Genomic DNA, 23,435 nt, shown 5'->3' on the forward strand with positions numbered 1-23,435 from the left:
GAATGGCCTGGGTTTGATTCCCGGCTGTTTCCCTGGAGGTAAAGCAGCAGGGGCATGAAGCTGATCACACCTTCAACCACTGTCAAGCTCAAGAAAGGTGGAGCTATACCTCCACTCCCCCATATGTCTTCATGGCACAGTGCTCAACCAGTTAACCACAGGGACAACTTAACCTTTCATGCAAAGTAAGATCAGAATTTCAGCTGTAAAGAAAATGTGAAATCAGAAATGTCATTAATTATATTGCAGTGGTAGATCAGGGTCTTGTAAAAAGATGCTGACAAGCACAGTGGCTGCATTGTGTTGACTGGATGTTAGGCCTTGCAGTTGAAGTAGGGATGTGGCATGACTGGAAGCAGCAGATAGCACCCCAGCCTTCTCAGGAACAACTCGCTCATGAAACTTGAGAAGATGGTGTTTTAGAGTATCGAGATGAAATATGAGTATATCATGAAGAAAGGTTAGGTCATCTCTTGTGGCCAAACTTGCCAAGTGGCCCATCGTCAGACAGATCTGGAAGATAAGAAAATAAGAAAGTCGGAAGATTCACATGTTCAGTGTCAGTGTAATTCTGCACTCAGTCAGTTCTTACAAAATGTATTAAAAAAATGATCATGGTATGAAGAATGCTTCTCACTACAACTTCATCTAAAACGTTTTGCAGCATCCTTCATATTTTATGACATGAATGCTATTTGCACTTTCTCCTTGCTTCCTATCACAAGGCCTTCCCATTTCATCTTCTTTGACTTGGTCATTCAGGTAATATTTCATGAGGACCACAAGTTACAAAGCTCCTTGTTATGCAATTTTCTTCACCTTTCTATTATTTCATCCTTTTTGGGTCCTGTCCTCTAGCACCCTCAGTCTGTGCTCTTCCCTTAATATCAGAGACCTAGTTTCACACCCACACAAAACTACAGGCAAAACTATAGTTTTATTTTAATATTTACATTTTTAGACAGCTGACTAGAAGACACAAGGTTCTGAACTGAATGGCAGCAAGCATTACCCAAATTTGATTTGCTCTTCATTTCCTCATGAATCGAGTTTTGATGTTACTGTTACTGTTCTTCCCAAATATTTTAACTTTGGCACATTTTCAAAGGATCTGTCAAGAGCCTACCACAAAGCATCTCCAGGCCAACTACCAACTTCTGGCTGATTGGCAGAGCAAAGCAAGTGCTAGCCAATGAGCGTGGCCCACATTTCACTAGTCAGTGAATCGGAGTTACTCTTACTTCGCAACAGCATCTAGAGTGCACACAGCAATAGTGACCCTCCTAGCAGCAACGCTGTGAATCAACTCCGAAAGCAATCACCTCAACCCTTGGGAAGCCATCTGCCAGCTCGCAGTCACCCAACTTCAGAGGACCACTGCCACTTACGCAAGCCACCCCAATGTGTCCAGAGCTTCGCCGGCATTCATCAAGAATGTATGTGGTTGTCTCTCCAAATACCAGAAATGACATCCCACAGATCTATTACCTATTTTTATGTTATGATTTTTTCCTGCATTTTGATAATGAGATTTCAACATACACTTAGTTTTCTCTGCATTTACTTCTATGTAGATCAACCTCTTTAATAGTGTCTCTTAGAGATTCTGTGTTTTTCTTTATGTACTTGTATTTATATGAGGGCTATTCAGAAAATAACCTCCCATGAGCTTTTAGCAAAACAAGTAATACAAAAAAAATATTATATACAAAAATATGTACATATGCTACTTCTCAACATAGGCACCACCATAATTGAGGCTCTTGTCATATTGGGGAATAAGTTTCAGTATGCCTTTGTGAAGGAAGTCTGCCACCCATGAACTTAGCCACATTTTGTATTGTGAAACACTGTCCTATCTAATACTAGGTACTATGTACTAGATCTTTCTTCTTAGATGAGAAAAATATAATAAAAACTTTGTTACTCAGATTGAGGGAATGACTGAAGGCAGAATAAGGCCAAAGTTTACACAAGTTCATTGTATGTTACTCTCTGAGCTACAGGTGGGCCTGTAGTTAGTACAGTGCTCATCATTTTCTCTGGTGTTCAGTGTGTAAATCAGTAAACTGAAATAAGGGAAAGTTGGGTTATCTCGCACTGTATTCCTAAATGCTAAAATAATAGTTAAAATACAGTTACTGATTGTACCTGATCTAGAAGATTATCACAATGCTTGTATTCACTAAAATCTTCCATATTCTGTGAATTATCAAGTCCATTGAGTAAAGCAGTCCATGCAGTGATGTAGTAAGAGCCATACTGCTGTCTGCTTTGTGGAATCGACAGTGCTAAAGCAGCGCTGATCCGCACTTTAAAATTTCGAACATCCTGGACCAGGTTCATTATTGTAGTGAATACTGTGTTCTGAAATTAAAATGAAATAGCAAATAGAGTAAAATAAGGCATAACAGATAATACATGATCCCTTGCTGTGCTATGATGACTATGATGATGATGGAAGATAGGTTTATGGCATCATGAAATTCGGTACAAACAGCAAACAACTAGAGAGTCCTCCCATCTCTGCACTTCTGATTCTCTACCATCACTGATGTGAAGTTCTGAGGTATTCAGCTTTTGTCATGAAATTTTCTTCTGTGGAATGTAAAATATGGCAGATGCACATCTATATATGTTTTGTTCCATTGGATGGTGATACATAATGAACCACTGCAGCTAATGTCAAAACTAACTAGACAGAAAGTAAACATGAAATATTGCAGTCCTGGTGATTGCATGCACTCAGAAACAACATTCCATTGTTTGGACAGTCATGAAGATGGAGAAATCCACTGGTTGAACAGTGTGTGTAGAGGTGAAGCATGTCACTCTGCTTCTGGCTCTGTGCAGACCAAGTTGCTTGGTAACAGCTGCAGAGGACTATGGAGACTGATAAATGGTGTATACGAGGGGGTACCCAAAAGAAACCGAACTTATTTTTTTTTTAACTTATTTATTCAAATTTTAAGCACAAACCTTCAATCCCCTTCAAAGTACTCTCCACTTACACTAATACACTTGTCTAGTCTTTTATTCCATTTTTCAAAACATTGTCTAAATTCATCTTTTGAGATGCTTGACAGTGCCTCCGTCGTTTTTTTCCTTCACCTCAGCAACATCAGCAAAATGCTGAAAAAAAGTTTTGATCATTTCGGGACTCTTCTTTCAAAGCACAGCATGCTTCCAAACGACCTTGTTTTTGTTCAGCAGTCAGCAGTCGTGGCACAAATTTCGCAGCCACCCTTTTCATTCCCAAATCTTGTCAAAATTTGATGAACTGAGCTCCAAGTCACTCCCGACAGCTCCACAATTTCTTCAATGGTCTGTCGTCGATCTTCCTCGATGATTTCACGAATTTTTTCAACATTTTCATGTGTTTTCACACAAAACAGTTGTCACTATAAACTCTGCTGAAACTAGTCTTTACCTTCTGAAGCAACGGTAGTCAGCTTATCGACTCAGGAATGTTAGCTCTATGCGCTCATAGTGGCAAAACGCGGTACTACAAAAGCTCTGCACACAAAAAAAATTAGTTCGGTTTCTTTTGGGTACCCCATCGTAATTGTATAAAATGTGTGGAGGTAGGCACTGGCATTCCTTTATCTAAAATTCGTAGAAGGATACCCAAAGTGACTGATGTTTTGGAGAGAACACCATATTGCATAATGAATGAAGGAAAAGCAGCAGCTTCTGCTCCTAGCAAGACTAGAAAAGATACAAGAGGGTCAGGTGCAGTTACACAACAGCTGATCAGGAAATGCTTACAGTGCACAAATTAGTCTGTGTGAATGTACAAGCTTTATAGGGGGGCACACCTCATTACAGAGGCTGCTTTGAATGACTGGGTTCAGGTAGGTCTATAGATTACCAGACACAGTATTCTCTTGATTATCCATGTGCAGATTATGTGGGTCATGGTTTATCCATGCACCTGTTAGGAGTGTTAACACCCTGCAGAACACTTACTAAGCTAACTCAGTCCATCTATCTGTGCGTACAACTGACCAACTCAAGAACCACTAGTTATATTTTCATGAAATCTGAAATGTAATGTAGAAAGTAACAATTTCATGTACAAGACAAATGCACTTCTTATCAGCACTGATATTACATAGAACATCCATTTTCTTGAATCATAATCTTTTACATTGGTCAATGGCTGATTGGATGTTACCATGTGATACAAATATTCACATATTTTTAATTACCTGTTGCAGTAATTCCATGGACTAAAATGTGTTTAACTAGTTATTTTATACTAATTGCTTAACCTCATTCCAGACATGGCAAACTGGAGGATTTGGCGGCCATCTGCGGATCTGATAAAAACAACTGCAGCATCATCCAACACTTTGAAAGAGCAGGTAATATGAATTTAAAAATTCCTGTTTTTAACACTGAAAATGGTGACAAATCACTCTAACTGAATAAATCATTTTATGCATTTTCCTAGATACATTCTACACAACTTGAATGAGTTTCGTTAAAATCGACAGAGCCATTAAGCTTTACATCTTCACACCCGGTATTCCTTTAATATGAGTTGTCATATGTTTAAGGAACAATAAATTCCTTACAGAATTACACATACACCTCACCTGCCATGCAGAATTCTCCAAATATAAGGCACTGTTTCTCATTGTGTTTCCAATGGCATAGCATGCGTTCCATCTTACCTGAAATAAGAAATATCTCAGTAACAGCTCTATTCAATTATGGACATCTACATATTATGCTGCAGTGGACAATGAGAGCCCAAATCCAAACAGTATGGGCATGCTTACATGTCTAGAAGCACGAACGAAGAACCCGCCCTACAGATGGGAGCTGATGAAGTGACAGAAAGACATACATCTGCTATGTTGTATTTTAGCGTCCTGTTGCACTGATTCAAATTCATAATGTGTATATATTAACAGTCTTCAAGTGCTCACAATCCCATCTACCACTTTTACACTACATGTTTCGGCAGTATGCTGCCATCTTCAGGTGTATTGATCCGTCAACTATTTCACTGCTTGCCTTTATATGTCCATTTACAAATAATATTAAATTTGTATGCGTCCTTATATAATAATGAACTTTGTGTGTTTAAAACTTGTTAAAACCTATTATCTCGTACGTCATATTTTTAAATTTCATGTGTATTATTTATCATCCACATGGGGATCGTTCTCCTTATGTTTCTAATGTTGTGTCTATATTGTGTCTTATGATGTGTTCTACTCTTGTGGCTGCATGCGTTGTAACGTTGGATTCAAACATATTATTGTTTCTCTTGCTTTCTTGCTTGCTACTCTTACACAGTATGACAGTGGGAACTAATGATCCATGGTGTGATTTGTACTGTGAACATGCTAACAGCTTAAAATGGATAAAAACACCATATATATCATTCAAATTCATGATAAAGACCCATAGATTTGTAACCTTTAAAACGGTGGGGAAAAACTCATTTCCCAGTTTGGAAAATATGATACAGACCTCTTTTGACGTGATCCTGATGTGCGAAGCAAAAGCAAATATCAGACAGCTCTTGAAATTCGAGAATGAAAAATTATATCCAAATCAAGATTGAGATTTTTTCCTCAATACTTCAACACTCACAAATCTCTATCATTTGTCCTTTAAATTGATAGATCTTTTAAAATCAATAAGATTCACTCTATATAAATGTTAAGCTTCACTATAAATACTATGTACTATACCTTAAGTCAGTTCAAACACAAAGGATCATTGCACAGTCACAGACTAGGTTGCATTTGACACCTAGAGTTAACCTTAACACAATTATATACAATTTCTTTATTAAAACTGTCACAACATAACTATATTAAGATAAGTGCCAAGTTTGGCTCTGCTACATGTATATGTTGACTGCCTACTCTGTGAACATTTTATGATTTCCTACACATTGAGATGTTCAGTCAGAAGAGCTGGGACCTCCCCTGTCAAGTTGTACCACAGGGATCTGACCTGCTAGCAATACTGCACACCTGTTGCCTACAGATAATATGGTCTCTCTTCAGTTCATCTCAGTATGTGGTTGAAGAGGCACTGCGAAATGAGCTTACGTACTATATGCTGGTTGACCGTGATTCTGAGTCCCTGCTACTGTATTTGACCTGTGTGATATGCATTTTCCCAGTTATGCCATTTCCTATGTTGATATGCCATGCATGATTACATATTGGAACAAAGTATGTTCATGTATGTTACCGAAAAGTGACTCTGTAACAAAAGTAAAGAGAAAATTCTGGTCCAAATTTTGGGATGTCACAGCTTCACACAGAAGAACTACCACAGAATCATAAATAAATAATAACAGGAATCTGCTGCGGTACCTTCATGTTATTTCCTGTTGTAGCATTTCGCACCAGTGCAGTTATAGCTTTATCATTAAATTCTCTAAAATTACTTTTGTTCATCATCTCTTCTGTGATTAGTCTTACAAAGTTTCCCACTGCCCTCACTGCAGAGGATCGTACCTGAAAAGAAGGAAAGGAATTTTATATGCCATGTCAGCAGTAAGATCGGAAGTCATTATTACATGTAGGATTTGAGGTTCTCACAGCAGTGGTTATGAAGATTTCTGTCTCCTGGAATATAACTGTGTGCAGTCTGGTCAAAATCAACCAGTGCTTAAGAGGAAAATTTAATTTCCATCTTCACGGCTGAACAATAAGCCAAGGAAAAACCAGCATGAAGAAATGAAATATTGGTTGCTCTTCACTGGGCTATACAGAGTTATATCCCTGAAAATATAACCCTTCATTAATACATGATCAATACATTGACACCATCTTATTTTATAGGCTGACACAGATTATTTTGTGAATCAACAGAATAAATGTAAAGTCTGTACAGTATTAAACTCAATATCTAGGGCTGCCAGATCTTTCAACTTCAAAATTTCAGGCCACTGTGGGTTTGAAGTGAGAAAGTTAAACAAGAAGTAACACCGATCCATCTCTGCCCTGTGACCAGTCAGATAAGTGACCATTCATATTCAAGACAGAACCATCTCAAATGAGGTTCCACTAAGAATCTGCTGTCAAGAAGGCATACAAATTTAACAATTTGAGTGCACAGTAGGATGAGTTATCAAGGAATACTCTCGGAGGATGATGTACATTGTGAGAAATATGCAAACTGGGACTTTGCTGCAGAGGAGGAGAGTCCATTCTCCAGAGCTGGGTGTGACAGATGATTTACAGAATCTTCCAGTCAGCATTAATTTTACCAGTGTTTCGAGAACTGCAGAAAATGATGATACTCTAAATGTATAACGATATAATGCATGGTCTAAGCCGCATACGATCTCAGACTGCTTGAACACTGAGATCACAGGTCAAAATTTCACTTGAGGCACAGGTATAAATGTGGGTTTTTGGGTGTTGTGTAGTACAGCTATTGCAATGGGCTGTTTCTCCAATAAAGGTGCCTTAACAAATATACAAAAGACTGATATATTAAGAACTAATTCTGAATCACAGCATGACAGAGCCTGATTCATGCAAGTTGGAAGAACATTTACATTATTTTACCTTATCATTATCACGAGTGACTTTAATACTTGTTTCCATCAGTTTCAGAAGAAGTTCCGTGGGAATATCTTCAATGTCATCAGCCATCCTGGAAACATTTACCATCTTGTAGATGCATATTCTATAATCCAGATTATACAAACAACTTTTTTTTTTAATTCATAATGTGTGGAAATTATAAATGTAGGTTTTACAATATGGTTTGTGGAGCTTTACAGTTATGTAAGAATGTACAGCACAGTTAGGTCACACAACTCATTTGATACTACATAATATCTTATTCTGACAAATTGTTCAATAATCTATTACTGATTTGACCTTACTGTTGTAATGCAGTTTCAGAGTTTAGACATTAGAAATACTGTATATGGTATCAAATGTCAATGAAGGAATACAGAATGTCTGTTTGGAAGGAACTGAGACAGTACAACACAGCCTGTGTCTCAAGGGTTCCACTTCATGTATTCACAATCCAATCATAACATCTGGTACTGAAAAATACAGGTGTATGTATAATTTAAGTAGGGGCTTGGAAAGAGTATTAAAATCCCAGTGTTCCAAATTTGATATATTACCCAAGAAAGAAAGATTACTTACACATTTATCATTTGTAAATGGAGTCTTACAACTTTGTTACAAGCCTCAACATAAACCTATGCATATAACTCTTAATTGACTTAAAATGTTAATACTGCATAAGGAAAACTGAACAGTGTACATACGAATTGAGAACCAGGGCTTCACTCAGATTGCCAAGAGACCATGAAGCTTTCATTCGCACCAATAATGACTCATCATGAAGTGTCCTGATCACACAATCAGATGTATCAATAATGAAGTGAATATCCTGAAAGAAATATTGGAGTCACCCAGGCTTCTTACCATATTAGATAATGTGAAGGATTTATGTACAGTAATTTGGTATAGGAGGAACAGGAAACAAAATGACAATAAGGGTGTACACAGAGCTTCTCTGCACACTGTATCTACCTTGTGAAAGAGAGATCCACTGATGTGATTACAGTGCCAGCCACTTTCTGTAAAGGTTAGTGCTCTTCTGCAAGTCTTAACATTACTCTCAGATATGACAAACTACATGAACATTATAAAGGTGCAATTGTTTGGAAACTCTGAGTGGAACAATTTTGTTCTTACTGGCAGAATACATTAACTAAATTAATTTCATTAAGACATATTTCAACCATGAAGGAAGATCTTATGTATGAATTGTTAGTTAATGTAGAAATAAGTAAAATTAGTTTAATTTTATTAAAATTCATAATCATAGTAACTGTCCATATTATCATACATTCAGGCACAGCTATTTCAACACACTTTAATGAAGGGCCGATAATTTACAAATGTGTACCATACAGCTGGTATTCTGCCTTTCTCTTGGTCTTTATGTTCAGTTATTGCATTTACATATCTCTTTTTGCAAACCTAACAAAGCCAAAAATTATTTACTTTTATTTTTAACTAAATATTCATTTTTGAACTCTTTAAGTTTTGATCATAGTTAATGTCACACTAATCTTTTGTATGGTAAGCTGCCTTAGGGATATCTGATAATATTCAGTTTTTGCTCCATGTAAAGTAATAATTATAACTGGCTGATACACACCAAACTAATTTCCTGCACTGTGGACTGCCAATACCAAGTATCATTGAAATCAACTTGTTCTGTCTGTTTCACTATTAAAACATATGGGGGGCTTATGTATTATGCATTGATATTATGAGGTTTAAGCATGGAATAACATTAGTGGAATTCTGAAATCAATGTGACATACTTCTCTAAGTGTTGGAAACAGCACACATACACCAAGGGCACGAAGTGCAGACGACCGCACACTGATTTCTTCATCATGACTACATCCAAACAGTAGTGTGACTATTAGAATCTGTTTATCTCGCTGCAATTCAAAGAACATTGACTGTAATAGGAAAATATGAGTGATATTGATCTGCCTTTCATGCAAAGCAATTTCTTATAAAGTGTCCAGATTGTTTTGCATCATACAGTAAGATGTCATTACACTGGAATAGTATTTCCTTATTTTCCCCTTTCCACGTTTATCTTTTCTTCTGCAGTTGAAGTTTGTAGACTGAAATGCCCTTGGATTAAACAGGGCCACAAGTTATAATATCATGGCTAACAGACATGAAATACTCATGGAAACTTTCATGCTACTGAACATGACATCATAAAATTACTGACCTAATTCCAACTATGTGAACACCTCCCCTTCATGTATGAAACTACTTATCTTTTAAATATTTTCAGATATTAGATATATTTGTTACACAAAGACTATAAAATCCTTGAAAATAAGTACTAATTTCATGCAGTGGGATTATATGTGTTTCTGTGATTAATAATACTGCAATGTGTGTCTTGACATTCAGGTGCTGTCCGTGTTCTTAAACCTGGTCATTTTCAACTGAATGTCAACAGTGGTTGTGGCGAACCTCACTAACTGAGGTAAGGAGTGTATGGTGTGTATGGCTTATAACGGGGCTTCAGTTACAGTATATCACCTTCCTTCCCTCCCTTCCACAATGGAGCTTCAACCATTGCTTCACTACTACTCCTCATGTGGAACCAAAAGGCCAGGTCTAAAACACAGCCTTTACTGCTGTACAGAAGCGCTTAAAACTGAGCAGATTGAGTCTTGTTCCTGAGCTTATATAGTGATTTCTCTATTGTACGAGGTGGTACTGGAAAGTTCCCAGACTGTTATTATTGTAACTGCCTTGGTGAAAGAAGATGAGAGGGGAGGCCAAGGTCACACTTCCGAAAGCCTATTGCATCAGTCTGCCATGTGGCACCACACTGTGAACATGCATTCTCTTTATAAGGGTGCTTTTCAACTTTGTGTTTTGTTTTGTCATGGTTGGCAAACCCGAGCAACGTGTCTGCATCAAGTTTTGCGTGAAACTCAGTAAATTACTACTGAAACCCTTGAAATGCTTCATGAGGATTTTGGAGAACATTCTTTAAGCCAGTAAGTGGTTTTTCATAAGGCTGGCCGAATGTCAGTTGAACATGATGAACGTTCAGTGTGACCAAGCACCAGCGAAACGACAGAAAATTTTGAAAAAATTAGACAACTCATCCATGACGACCTTCGACAAGCAATCCATGAGCTAGCAGACACCATTGGGATCAGTTATGGAGTTTGCCAGGAGATCTTAACAGAGGATTTGAACACCCACCGCATTGCTCCTTCATCACAATGCGCCCACCCACACAACCCTGAAAACCACTGAATTTGTGACTAACAACAACATGGTTATCGTTCCCCATCCTCTGTACTCGCCAGACTTAGACCCCTGTGATTTCACTTTGTTTCCCAAATTGAAAATGAAACTGAAGGGACGACATTTTGAAACAGTGTCTGACATCCAAAGCGAATCATACGCAGTACTCAACAGCATTAGGGAAAATGACTTCTGCGGTGCTTTTAAAGCATGGAAAAAAAACGATATCACTGTATACGTTCCCAAGGAGACTATTTTGAAGGAGATGGCAGCCAAAATTGAGTAAGTTAAGCCAGACTTTCTTTTTTGGCCTAGTCTGGGAACTATCTGATAGCACCTCATAAAGGCTGTCTAGCACCAAAGGAGAATGCTCTGAATGCTGACCTGGGAAAAAATGTGGAAGCAAATAGCCACAGAATTCTGTAAGTTCTGCATCCTGCTTGTGTTTAGTAATTACAGAATTGATAAATAATAAATTTATTTTCATTGCCAAACACATGAACAGGCACTTACTTAGGACCACAGTTCAGTTCAGAACTAATGGACGGACTGTTCATAAAATAACAGCCAAATAAGTTAAATGGCCTTTTTATGTGGTATTCGTGTTATGACAGTTCCTCCTTCCACAAACTTGAAAGTGCCATCGGTAAGTATTACCGGACAGTTTAAGATTAAGAATGGGACTGAGCCAGGCATGGGCAGTTTGAGTAATGTGTGTCTTGAGCAGTTACATGATGGTGTTGTGACCCAATGTGCACAAATTTATATGGAGTGGATATGAGATGTAAGGACCTTGCTGGCTTATTTTTAAATAAAAACAGGATGATGGTTACTGTCCAATAAGTCAATAACTGTATTAATATACCACCATCACAAACTTGTTGATCTCAGTTACTTATGGTATTCTTTCATGCCATGCACACATGATAACATTTAAATGCAAATTACTGGTAGCTGTTCAAAAACTCCTGTTCCGATGGTGGCCAAGCAGTCGCAGCCAGCGGCTCTCAGAGCTGCTTGTTCTGCATTCTGGACCAGTGAGATGAGAGGTCCTGAGAGAATTGTTTGCCAGAACTGCAGGTTTTTGTCTAATGAAACTCCTGTTGTTCCACCTGGAAAGTTAAGGGCATAGTAATAATTCTGAAAAGTTTTAGGAAGAAAGAGGCACTTAATGATATTTGATTATGATACTGGACTGTCCTTCAGAGGGTTCTGAGTTTGATAGCCAGTCAGATATATGCAGATGTCTCTCCACTCAGACTGAAACCCTTACCTCTCCTAACACAAGACCTCAGGGTGCTCAGTGTAGTGGGTCCAGTACTGATTGCTGAAGCTTCATACTCTTAATTTCAATGCTCTGCGCAAGGTTTCTCTTGAATCAAAACTGTCACTTCCGAAGTAACTTCAAATGTTATCCTAATGTCATAGCACTTAACTTGCAGCATAATTATGTTGGCTTTATCTTTGCCTCCAGGTATGCCTGATTATTTTTATACTGAAAGGATTGGTTTCATTTTCAGCAGTAGTGTCATTAGCCACAATCAAACCCAAAAACCCTTCAATCCTAATCACTACAGACAACAAAAGTGGCTGTCAGTACAATGACAACCAGTCACCTAAAGATGGGAGCAGGTTTAATTCCCAAGATGTCATGTCTCCCTATGCAATAAAACAGTAATGGTGTTAAATGGGATTATGGTAATATTGGTGGGCAATATAATGCTTTCTACATAGAGTATTAATCTGATGGCAAGCTGATCTGTCCACAACTGTCTCTTTGCTGTGAACTGTTATCATCACATGTTATGACTGGACTGAGTGTGCAAAGCCAAGTCCCTAGGATCAAATATATTTCCCACAAACCAAGTGTTTGGGTGGGGGGGGGACACACACCTCCCTGTGAAAGCTTTACGACTTCACCACCTGAGATACTGACTTCTAGACCATTCTCAAATGCAGAGCCCATGCTGCTGGCCAAAATGTTCCGGTATGACTACGCCAGAATAGAAGTGTGCGGAATTAGCAACTTGGGCAGTCTGTGGGACGAGTCTGAGCTATAAGCTGTGTGCAGCATTTGTGTGTGGTGAGACAGTGGAGCAAAAAGCAAATAAGCAAGCAGTCAGTCCTATGCTGCCAGCTAAAAGATAGTCCAGTGGTGCAGAGTGAACTAGAACAAACTGACATCAGTATTGTAAGTGTTTACAGAAAGTAACTGCTCCAAAACACGATAAATATTGCAATGTCTTAATGGACAGTGTCCAGCATAAATATGGTGAAACGAATCAACCACTGCCACGAACTTTAAAGAATCAGCATTTACCTTGTTCCTGAAGGCACTGCTGCATTGAATTGCCCAGTGCTTCAATGACACGTCCTGAGTGAAGACAAATGGTCACATTTCCATCACTCAATGTCTGCCCTAGCAGTTGCATCAGTTGTCCAATATGGCTGCTTATCACCTGAGTATAGTAGTTTCTTGCTAGAACTGTAAGTACTTGCAGACATTCAACCCTCACAGGAGCTGAACAAGGCAAAAACACAGCACCCCCACCAGCATTCACTGTTCTTATACCTTCCTTCAGGGAAGATGGTTGCAGGTTTCTTAAACACACTTCCAATAACCATGACATTTGGTTATTAACATCTGTGCTGATACAGTCTACAAAGGCATCAGTACCATCTTCCAGTTCATCTTCATAATCAGCGTCCTGGTTAGAACCAGGCTGCTGGCATTTTTCTCCATCATGGTCTCTGCACATCTTGTACTCTGATTCTGGTATCAGTCCAGTGTCACAGTGTTTCTGTCTGGAACTTATTGAACTCTTGCAAAGGATATCTGTAATTTCAGGCGTGCTTGGTTCTACTGCTACTATTGATCCAAGGACTGTCAGAGATGCCACCTGAACATCTGAATCTATCAGAGAGAAAAACTGATTGAAACATGTTTCAATATAATTCAATTTGCAGTGTACATGCTAATCATTCAAAAGATACAGAGAACTAAAGTAAATTCAAAACCTGATCAAGTATGAATTATATTTGAAGAGTTCATTCATTGGAATGAATACTGTGACTGATACTGCCACTAAAAGGTTACATGTAGCGTTTGACAGTCGAAGGTAAGACTGTTCCTGTGCTTCAACCAGCAGAGCTTGTTGGGAAGATAATGTTACCTTTTCTTAATTGTTGGATATCGATTGGTATTTTTTTTTACCCCTTACTGATTATAAAACTTCGATTTTCTTTCATTTGATTGCTTGTATCACTGGGTCTGTGAGACCATGCTACTTTAACTTTTATGTTTTCTATTATAGGGCACCAGCTGCTGCATTGTCATGCCCCATACCCCCGTGTTACATCCACTACTGTGGCTCTGTCAGCTTTATTCCAGCAACATCTGAAAGTATATGGGCATTCAGGAAACAATTCTGAGGTTTCAGGTAAGAATGATTTCTCATAATTTATCTAATTATATTTCCTGTATGTAAAACTTTTGCATACAGAACTGTATGAGATTATGTTCATGGCCATTGTTGAAACATTTAATAATTATGCTTTATATGAGGTTCACACAGCAGTGACCATGAAGATTTCTATCTTCTGGGATGTAACTCTGTGTAGTCTGGTAGCTGTTTGCTGACATTTTGGAGGAACTTGATGCCTCCATCTTCATGACTGAAGAGCAAGCAAGTAGTAGGTGACAAGCAAAACTTTTGCAATCTACTTTTTGTTGGCTACTTGTGTGGCTCACTCTCACGCCCTAATGATGCAGCCATCATGATTCTCCAAGACATCGGTGAACTTCTACTTGACTACACAGTGTTACACCCCAGAACATGGAACTTTTCAACAGTTATCTTTAACAGTTACGATCATAAGGGTACCACTTGGATGTTCCTCATTTAAGATCCAGCTTCAGTGAACGCAAGTCAATAATGTCAGTGTTATATTTTCTCCAGCTAGATTTTCCCCAGTTCGGTGACCAAATTCACCGCTACCCAGAGAAACCTAAAGTGGGGTTTTCGCTGTATTTACATTATTAATTTTGTAGCATGCAGACCTGTTCCTCAATACAATACCCTCATGACCTGGCACCCATATCAATTGAACACTGGCCAGTTGTATGTATCTGATGTGAAAACAAATCTATAAAGATATCAAGAATGCATTATAAAAACTGAAGACATGACAGTTCTTCTCCAACTGCTATTAATTCTTCGACTTTCGAAAGTGTCACCAAATTGTTTTAGGAATGTCCAAAATAGAGAACTGAAATGGGAATAGACCTCATGACGCTTGGAATATTTTTGTTAAATGTTTTATTTTTCTTTGTGTGTGTGTGTGTGTGTGTGTGTGTGTGTGTGTGTGTGTGGACCAGAAATCTTTCAGTGGGTCTCTCTGATTGGTCCCCACTTGAACACTATCAGGAAAAAAGTGTGTTTCCTGTATAGTCTTGTCCTTCACCAAGCACATCCAAGTATTGGTGGTAATATCTGTTAGTCTCTTCCACCAACAGTTGCATAATTTCAAACAAGAAGAGCATGAAAATGCTCAGTGATGTACAGTCGTTCATAATATGAGGTACCCTGCTTTGTCTCAATCCACTGAGCCCCCCTGTAAAACTGTGGATTACACACCCAGAAGTTTGAATCTGGGTACAGTCCACTGTGTGGAGTCTGTCTAGTGTCTCTTTTACTCTCAATGTCAGTGCATGTCACTTACAGAAGGAAATGTGTCTTCATCCTCTGATAATTGTTCATGTGAATCACTGTTAAAATTGTTTCTTTTACTATGTCTTGTTCCTGAAGTGTCTTGCACTCAGAAAGAAGAAAAACTGTATCCTACAGTCACTGTGAATGTAACTGCGGTCTGAAGATAGCCTCGGCAAAGGCCATCACCTGTCCTTGCAAGGGACAAATAAATATTGCTTCCTGTATGTTGAACGTGTGACTCACGTAAATGAAAATCACTAAGTGGAAGGTGGAGAGAAATATATGAAATTTCAATATGTTAAACTTACATAAAAATCCATAAAATGAAAACAATCCAATGAAAATATTTATGCAATCATTTTTACCAATTTGCAATCCTGATTATTGATCACAAAACAATGGCAGCATACAGTATTTTTTTCTGGTTAACCCTCAATGAGGATATTCAGAAGTTGTTCCTTTTTGCACTGAACTGTTACAGAAATGCAACTAGCAAGGGGCTAAGGTTATTTTACAGTCCTGCTTCTAAGAATAGCAAACAGAGGCACATCTCATAAGAAGAAATGTTTATGTAGTCTGAACCACAGCACCCATAAATCTCTGACCTCTCTGCACAACTCTTCTCAGCAAGACATTAGGGTACTGTTCTCATATACAGTTTATTACAAAGCTTGTGGCACGCGTTTCCTATAAAGTGTGAATAGGTTCATGTAACTGCACAGGAACATAAACAGAACCATGTATATAAAGGCAACTGTTTCAAAATTTTGGACACAGTTAAATGGATTCATTGTTAACAATCCAGTTTTTATTTCACGTTAACAGCTTAAAAAAGGTATTAATTATGAATGTTATTATGACATGCTGCAGAATTGATCATTTAAATCTAAAAATAATCAGGCTGCAAGTACACACAAGTGAATTTAAATGCCATATACTAGGCACTAAAATGCTCCAAAAAATCTTATTCAGTAAAAGTAATTTTAGATGTACAGGATTTAAGATTTTCACTGTGCTAACAAAATATAGTCTGAGACTGGTAGGTGCCGTGAAGATGGTGGCAGTATGTTCTCTGAAACGTTCCTACTCACTTACCAGAGTACATGACATCATAACCCAGAACACCAAAAATGTAAATTTAAGATGCCTTAATAATATGAAGTAAAATGCTCAGGGCCTCTCAAATCTGGTGCAACCACTGAAAATTGGGCATGAGCTCTGCTGGGTTAAGAATAATGCCATGAACATGTATGTGGGAGTGGAGACAAAGCTCAACACATTCTTAAGCTCTGCACTTGATGGAGTTGACTGGTGAGTTCTATGCTCCATCTCTAACAAAATAGATCCTGGTATGCCTCACTTGGATCGAAGGCTGGGTAGACACCACACCCGATCTAGATGTGATGATACAGAGAAAGGTCCTTGCTCCTTCCAGAAATCACAGGTCAAGTCATGACCTATCTTGGCTGATATTAATGAAATTTATAGTCAGTTTAACTGAATTAGTTTAATATCAAAACCAACAGATAAAACCTTTTTTTTAACTTCATTTCTTAAATTATTTAACAATGCCTTCTTCATGGTATTGATTATGGAGTGTCAGATGGTAGGATGATGAATTTGGAAGGAAGCAGCTGTTGTCTCTTTCATAGTACTATCCCAGAATTCATCCAGAGGGACTGAGGGACACCGAAAAATACCTTAGGCAGGTAAAGGTAAAGCTATCCCTGTAACAGGCCATGAAGGCCCACAAGGTTGTGAGACGTTGAGGCTCCCACAATTAGCTCACAGATGGCAGTAAGGATATCAGCCTTAAGCATCTGCCACCCTTTACCCCCAAGAAGATTCCTGGTACTCAATTCTGTTAGAGGCTGAGTAGACCCCAGGGCCATAGTGCAGCTGGAAGGATTAGGTAAATTGAAAAAAATCCACCTCATCAGGACTTGAACCCATGACCTTCTGGCTTGTAGCATGGTGCCAACAACAGAAAATTAAGCAGGGGTTCTAATGACTTGACTGCAATGTCCATTACCACATTTGTTAATTTGCATTTATTCTGATATCACTTTAACAGAAACAACAGAGTGAATAATCTGCAAGAACTGTGCTGCTATAATCTTTTTGCTAATTCCTGTTGTGGCTTTTATGCAACCCAAAAGTTCTTCATTCTTTTCACCAAAGCATTTCATCAGACTCTATTCTGAGCTAGTTGAATCTTGTCTGTATCTTCACGATTAGATCTTCAGAGTATCTCTTCAGGTTTCCTGGCCAAAATTGTGTATCAATTTCTTGTTTCTCCCATGTATTCACATATTCCACCAGCCTAACCTTGAATTTATCATGCTAACAATATCAAATGATGATGAAGTATGAACCTACCCATTATGTAATAATATGGGGCTAACAGCATCTCATCATAAACAATCTGTATGCTACAAAATGTAGTAACTTCACGCCTACAAACCCATTACATCTCCTGTTATGATATCTTCATTTAGCTATGTAGATGTGTATTTCATATTTATATCTACAGTTGTGTTCAGTTTCTTGTGAACTATTTGTGAGCACTAGGCAGCTTTCAGAATATTTCATTTGGAAACTGATGTCTATGAAGTGTTAACAGATGATGGAAAGTGTACGTGTGAAATTAAATCTAGGATTGCCATGGCAAAAGCTGCATTTAGCAAAAAGAAGAATCTTTTCACCGGCAAATTGGACTTAAATTTGAGAAAGAAACTAGTGAAATGCTACATTTGGAGCATTGCTTTGTATGGGGCTGAAACTTGGACACTTAGGGCAGTAGATCAGAAACCTGGAAAGCTTCGAAATGTGGTGTTCGAGAAGGCTGGAGAAGATCAATTGGTCCGATCATGTGAGAAATGAAGAAGTGTTATTTAGAGTCAGTGAGCAGAGGAATATCCTACATGAAATAAGGAAACGGAAGGCTAATTGGATTGGTCATATCTTACGCAGTAACTGGCTTCTAAAAGAAGGAAAGATAGAGGGGCGGATAGAAGTGACCAGAAGACGAGGAAGACGTAAGAAGATGCTGAATGGCCTTGGGGACAGAAGAGGATATTTTCATATGAAGGAGAAAGCTCTAGATTGCATCAAGTGGAGGAACTGTTTTGGAAGAGACTGTGGACCCGTCATCTTGACAGATTACTGATGAATGAATGAATGAATGTCTATGAAGCATACTCCCCATTCAAAGGGAAACTGTTCTCTTGCAGCTTAGATTTATATTACATAATATACATGATCACTGAATTGGGATAAAACAAGTGAAATATAAATTTTTATAAATTTAGTATCAGTTGGTACAGAGACTAAGCTGGGATTGACTCATGGGATATCTTCCAGATCACCTCTGGGACTTACCCAGCATCCTATCCAATGGCTTGGCTACTGGGAGCTTGTTCCCTTGGGGTAAAGCAGCCAGGACATGAAGCTGGGCACTCACCTTAATCTAGTGCCAAGGTTAAGAATGTGTGGAGCTATACCTCCATTTCTCCATGTCTTCATGGCGTGGTGTTTGGTTAAACAGAGGGATACTCTATCTCAACAACTGTAAAACATGTAATTGGATTACCCTTGTGCCTAAGGTGTGGTTTGACATTTCTGACTACCCTGGTGATCAGTCCAGGCTCCAGGCGATGATATGGAGTATTCTGAACCAGGGCAGCCAGGCACTTCAGCAGCTGTGTGATGACAGGAATGGAATTCTCCATTGGAAGTGCCAAGCAGAGTGATTGGTGTAACTCCCGTACCATATTACCAATCGTTACTGAGAATGGTGTAAATGGTATAGAGCTCTTTGAACTGTATATGAAAGAAAACTGATATTAATAAAATCAGCATTTGTTACATTTTTGTGATTTGCAGAGAACCACAATAGAACGCCTCATCTGTTAAAAAATTACAAATGAGACCCTTTTTCTAACATAGTTAATCCCTCAAAGTTGTTAAATCACCCCTTTGCAAGTGACACATACTGCTACAAAGGTAAGGTAAAGCTATCCCTGTAAGGATTAGGTAAATTAAAAGAAAATCCACCTCATCGATCCTCAAACCCGCGACTTACCAGTTTACAGCAAAGAGCCTCAACCAACGACAAATGTAAGTTGTAATTTGTAGAGGAGTAAAGGATGGATTTACAAATTAATATTAACACTGTATATGCAATGCCATAACCTCTTCTCAGCCTGTGAGAGATAGAGCCTAGAGCCTGTGAGCATCAGAATGAGACTCTGTGGTACCAGCATCCTGCTGTGTGGTGACGGATCTTTCAGAAGACTTGTGCATAGCGTAGGTGCTTGGAACATGTTTGGTCCATCAGGCAAGAGGCTTGACCAGTAGCCAAATAACAGCTTCCGATCACACACCTGAAATTCAGTAGGTAATGTTGCAAACCTGTTGCAAACCTAATCACATTACAGATATGACATCGCATATCTTAAGACACTGATCTTCCTTTAATTTCTTTAAATATTTATAGTACTTAAAGATGTTTCCAATAAAAGCTGTAAATGTCAATGATATGTATTTTATATTATAAATAAATATTGTGTAGAAATTATATAATATGAAAGTCATATGTTAAGGACTAGAAGGACATTAAAGTCACCTTACAAATTTTGGCATATATTGCGAATACAAAATTCACTGAAACATATTTAATAGTTTCAGACATCAAACATAAGGCTGGACAACAAGTCTTCCCTCTGCACCAAACCTGTATTTTATTCACTTCGAGAAAAAATGTTTCACAAATTTCAAGCAACACATGAGAGCCATACCGTTACCTTTGTGACGGTTATGAGAAGTGACAGTGCAGACTTTCGTACTCTTCCCTGAGTCACTCTGTTTTTGGCTGCTTGTCCAGCCTCTGTGTCAGAAAAGTCTGAATCACTAGTTTTCAACCACACAGGGTACAGGGAAGTCTCCAAACTACTCTCAGTTGCCATCATATTATGTGCAGAATCACGAAAAGTGTATGCGCAGAAAGACTGTGTCGGTATGGGGCTGCTATGGTTCTTCCTCCCTCCATCTTCAACATTCCTATTGGTTGTAGAGTCTGATTTTTTCTGACGCTGCAGATTTCGTTTCTTCACTCGAACACTCTGAAAATCACATTATGTGCAACAGTAAGAACTGAATTTCTGTAAATATTTTCCTGTGACTTCATTTGTTATGATTGTGTGTCTTTTGGTTCACTACTTCATAAAATTATTTTACTTCAAGTAGTCATTTCTAATGTGTTCAACAAGATGACTTGTCCGGGGCAAAGGATAAATCAAGGTGAAATCATTTGCCACATAACAAATCATAGTTCCACACTATAACTAATATACTGATGCTCCTCACGTGTTTTAATGTGGAACAGTTTTGAAAGTTTATCTTTATGTGGTAAATAAGAAAACATGGGCTTACACAAATGATGACTTTGCAATTCCAACATATACATTTGATTATTTGTTTTTTCTTGGCTGAGTTGCTGCAAACACATCCTGCTGCTGGCAGCAATCAGTGCCTTAAGCTTCAAGACAGGTCATTTGGCTGACTTGTGAGTTAAGAAAACCATGAAAAATCTTGGTTTGAATACCTGATCTTGGATTTAAGTTTAAACTTTGGATTTCATAAATAAAAAGCATGAGTCTTATACACTTAAGACTGCAATTCTTGGTGGTGCAGTTGTTGAATATAGTTAGACCCAACAGGTGAAAAAAGAATTTGTTCATTCATTTCACAGATCTCAGACTAACTGAATAAGTACTAGTTTCTCTATCATCTGCGTTTATGTAGCCCATGTGCTAACTGTAGTCCTCAATGACAGATTTTTAGGTTTCCTCATGTTCATTATAGATGTTGCTTTGTACTGATATGAAGGGCCAGCCACTTAAGTACTTGTGCTTGTTTCTTTAACAGCCTCAAATTTAGCTACAGCTAAAACCCTCCAGACTGAGGCTCTGCGTGGCTAGATCCAATGGTCATATATCCAACCCAGATGGGCAATGACATAATGCCATCTTCTCCTGTGTTACTGGCAGTCAGATGCCAACTGTTGTTCACAGACAGGGACATCACAGCTCCCACCATTAAGTCCCAGCTGGATCCACAACTGAGCCCCCAGTTTTCCCTAGGCCAGCTTCATCTGCTACTCAGACATTTCTTCTGCTTGATGGACAGGTTATTCACCAGCATCAAGAAACCCCATTCAGCCTTGCCCTTGTGGGCCCCTGAAGGCTGACAGCCTCTTTCTCTCAGTAGAAAGGGCCAACATCGGAGACCTAAGACATCAAAGGAAGAGCTTTTTCTCTTGGATTGTTGACAACGGAATGTCTACAGCTACCCACTGTCATTCACTGACAGGGACAGCTGACACCTTACTGCTGTCCCCATAACCAAGTTCCCACCAAGGCCTCAGTTCCTGAGAGTAGGGCCTCCTTTAGTGGACTGCTTCTTCACTAGCCTATCCAATTATTCTTCTTGATAGCCAGCTTATTCACCCCTTTTGGGAGACCTCTTACAGACTTGCCCTAAGTGGACCCTCACCAGAGTCCCTGAGGGATTTGAATGCTTCTAAACCAACACCAGCAGAACACTCAATGCCTGAGCAATTCAAAGTGGGGAGAGAGAGCTTCCTCCTAGTACACTGGTGGCAGGGACCCTCCAGCTGCCCTCCATCCCTATGCCAGGGTCAGCAGAGTCCCAACCTGGACCCAGAAGCGTTGTAATCGACGCACGCAGCCAAAAAAGGACACATCACAAGACACAGTATACACAAAATATAGGAAGAAAGACTCCCATAGTGGAAAAATGATATAATACACAAGTGTGAATTAAGACATATAAGATGATAAATATTAACAAATTTTAAATATATATATTTTATCATAGTAAATGAAGAATATACATTTTAAATAATTTTATAAACGACACATGATGGCGAGCAGTGCAATAGTTTAAGGTAAATAACACACCTGAGGATGGCACAGTGATGCCGAAACATGTAGTGAAGTGACATGTGAGATTGAGTGCACTAGACAACTGCCAATACATACATATCATGAAACATTTCTAGATTCTGTGGGATTGCATTACAAGCACATTTTACTTTATTTTCACATAATTCCTTTATAGTTGTTTCATCCCTATGAAATATATTGCTCACCTTGCCACCTGTCCCATCATGCAGTGCAGTTTGCCTAATGTCATATAAAAAGAGGTTTGCCGGAAACACCTGTTGTGGTCGCAAGTCAGTATAGCCTTGTAATCCATACAGCATGTATGTCTTGACCATGCCCAGTGCTTCCCCTAGAAGCTGCTTGAGTAGATCTCTAGACTGCTGCAGAATGTTTTGCAGTCCTCGCAGCGATGCAATCAGAACCTAGAATAATAGTGTTGAAGAGTACTACCTTCTGGGGTGTGATGCCATGTAGTCTGGTAAAGTTCACCAACAAACATGGCCCTGCTTCTTGGTGCCTGGCTGCTTGCTTACTCTTCAGCCCTAAAGATGGAGATAATGTGTTCCTCCGAAACGTCAGCGAATGTTCATCAGATTACATGGTGTCATGTCCCAGAAGACAGCACTCTTCACAATCACTGATGTGAAAACTTCAAATCCAAAATAACAGTGCTACTTGATTCCATACAGTTCAAAACAGAAGAGCATTTGATATACAAAAATTTTAGAAAAATTCATCATTAAGAAGAGTGATAAGATGTAACAAATCTTATGAGACCAAACAGAAGGACATAGGTCACTGCATGCAAGATAAAACGGAATATTACATCATATCGACTCATATAGACTTCTGATTATTCTGGGTGAATATGAAATGGATTTCAGCAGATAATTGTTAAAAGGAATATGTAACTAATTTGTGAAATGGAAGTTATGACACAA

At 38.6% G+C, this 23,435-nt stretch overlaps 1 protein-coding gene across 1 annotated transcript in view; it reads right to left on the reverse strand.

Moving 5' to 3' along the window:
• Window positions 1–229: 229 nt before the first annotated feature.
• LOC111871811 (HEAT repeat-containing protein 6) overlaps window positions 230–23,435 on the reverse strand; it is a 28,984-nt gene continuing 5,778 nt past the window's right edge. The window contains exons 4-16 of the mRNA XM_023865171.2: window positions 22,701–22,916; window positions 20,332–20,649; window positions 19,721–19,911; window positions 19,119–19,348; window positions 13,135–13,728; window positions 11,763–11,926; window positions 9,344–9,466; window positions 8,273–8,397; window positions 7,551–7,638; window positions 6,348–6,491; window positions 4,602–4,679; window positions 2,152–2,367; window positions 230–513 (exon numbers count right to left, since the gene is read on the reverse strand). Of these exons, the coding sequence (XP_023720939.1) occupies window positions 235–513; window positions 2,152–2,367; window positions 4,602–4,679; window positions 6,348–6,491; window positions 7,551–7,638; window positions 8,273–8,397; window positions 9,344–9,466; window positions 11,763–11,926; window positions 13,135–13,728; window positions 19,119–19,348; window positions 19,721–19,911; window positions 20,332–20,649; window positions 22,701–22,916 (2,766 nt within the window). The 3' untranslated portion in view covers window positions 230–234. The remainder of the gene's footprint in view (window positions 514–2,151; window positions 2,368–4,601; window positions 4,680–6,347; window positions 6,492–7,550; window positions 7,639–8,272; window positions 8,398–9,343; window positions 9,467–11,762; window positions 11,927–13,134; window positions 13,729–19,118; window positions 19,349–19,720; window positions 19,912–20,331; window positions 20,650–22,700; window positions 22,917–23,435) is intronic.

This window comes from Cryptotermes secundus, unplaced genomic scaffold (assembly GCF_002891405.2).
Source record: "Cryptotermes secundus unplaced genomic scaffold, Csec_1.0 scaffold873, whole genome shotgun sequence".
Classification (NCBI taxonomy): domain Eukaryota; kingdom Metazoa; phylum Arthropoda; class Insecta; order Blattodea; family Kalotermitidae; genus Cryptotermes; species Cryptotermes secundus.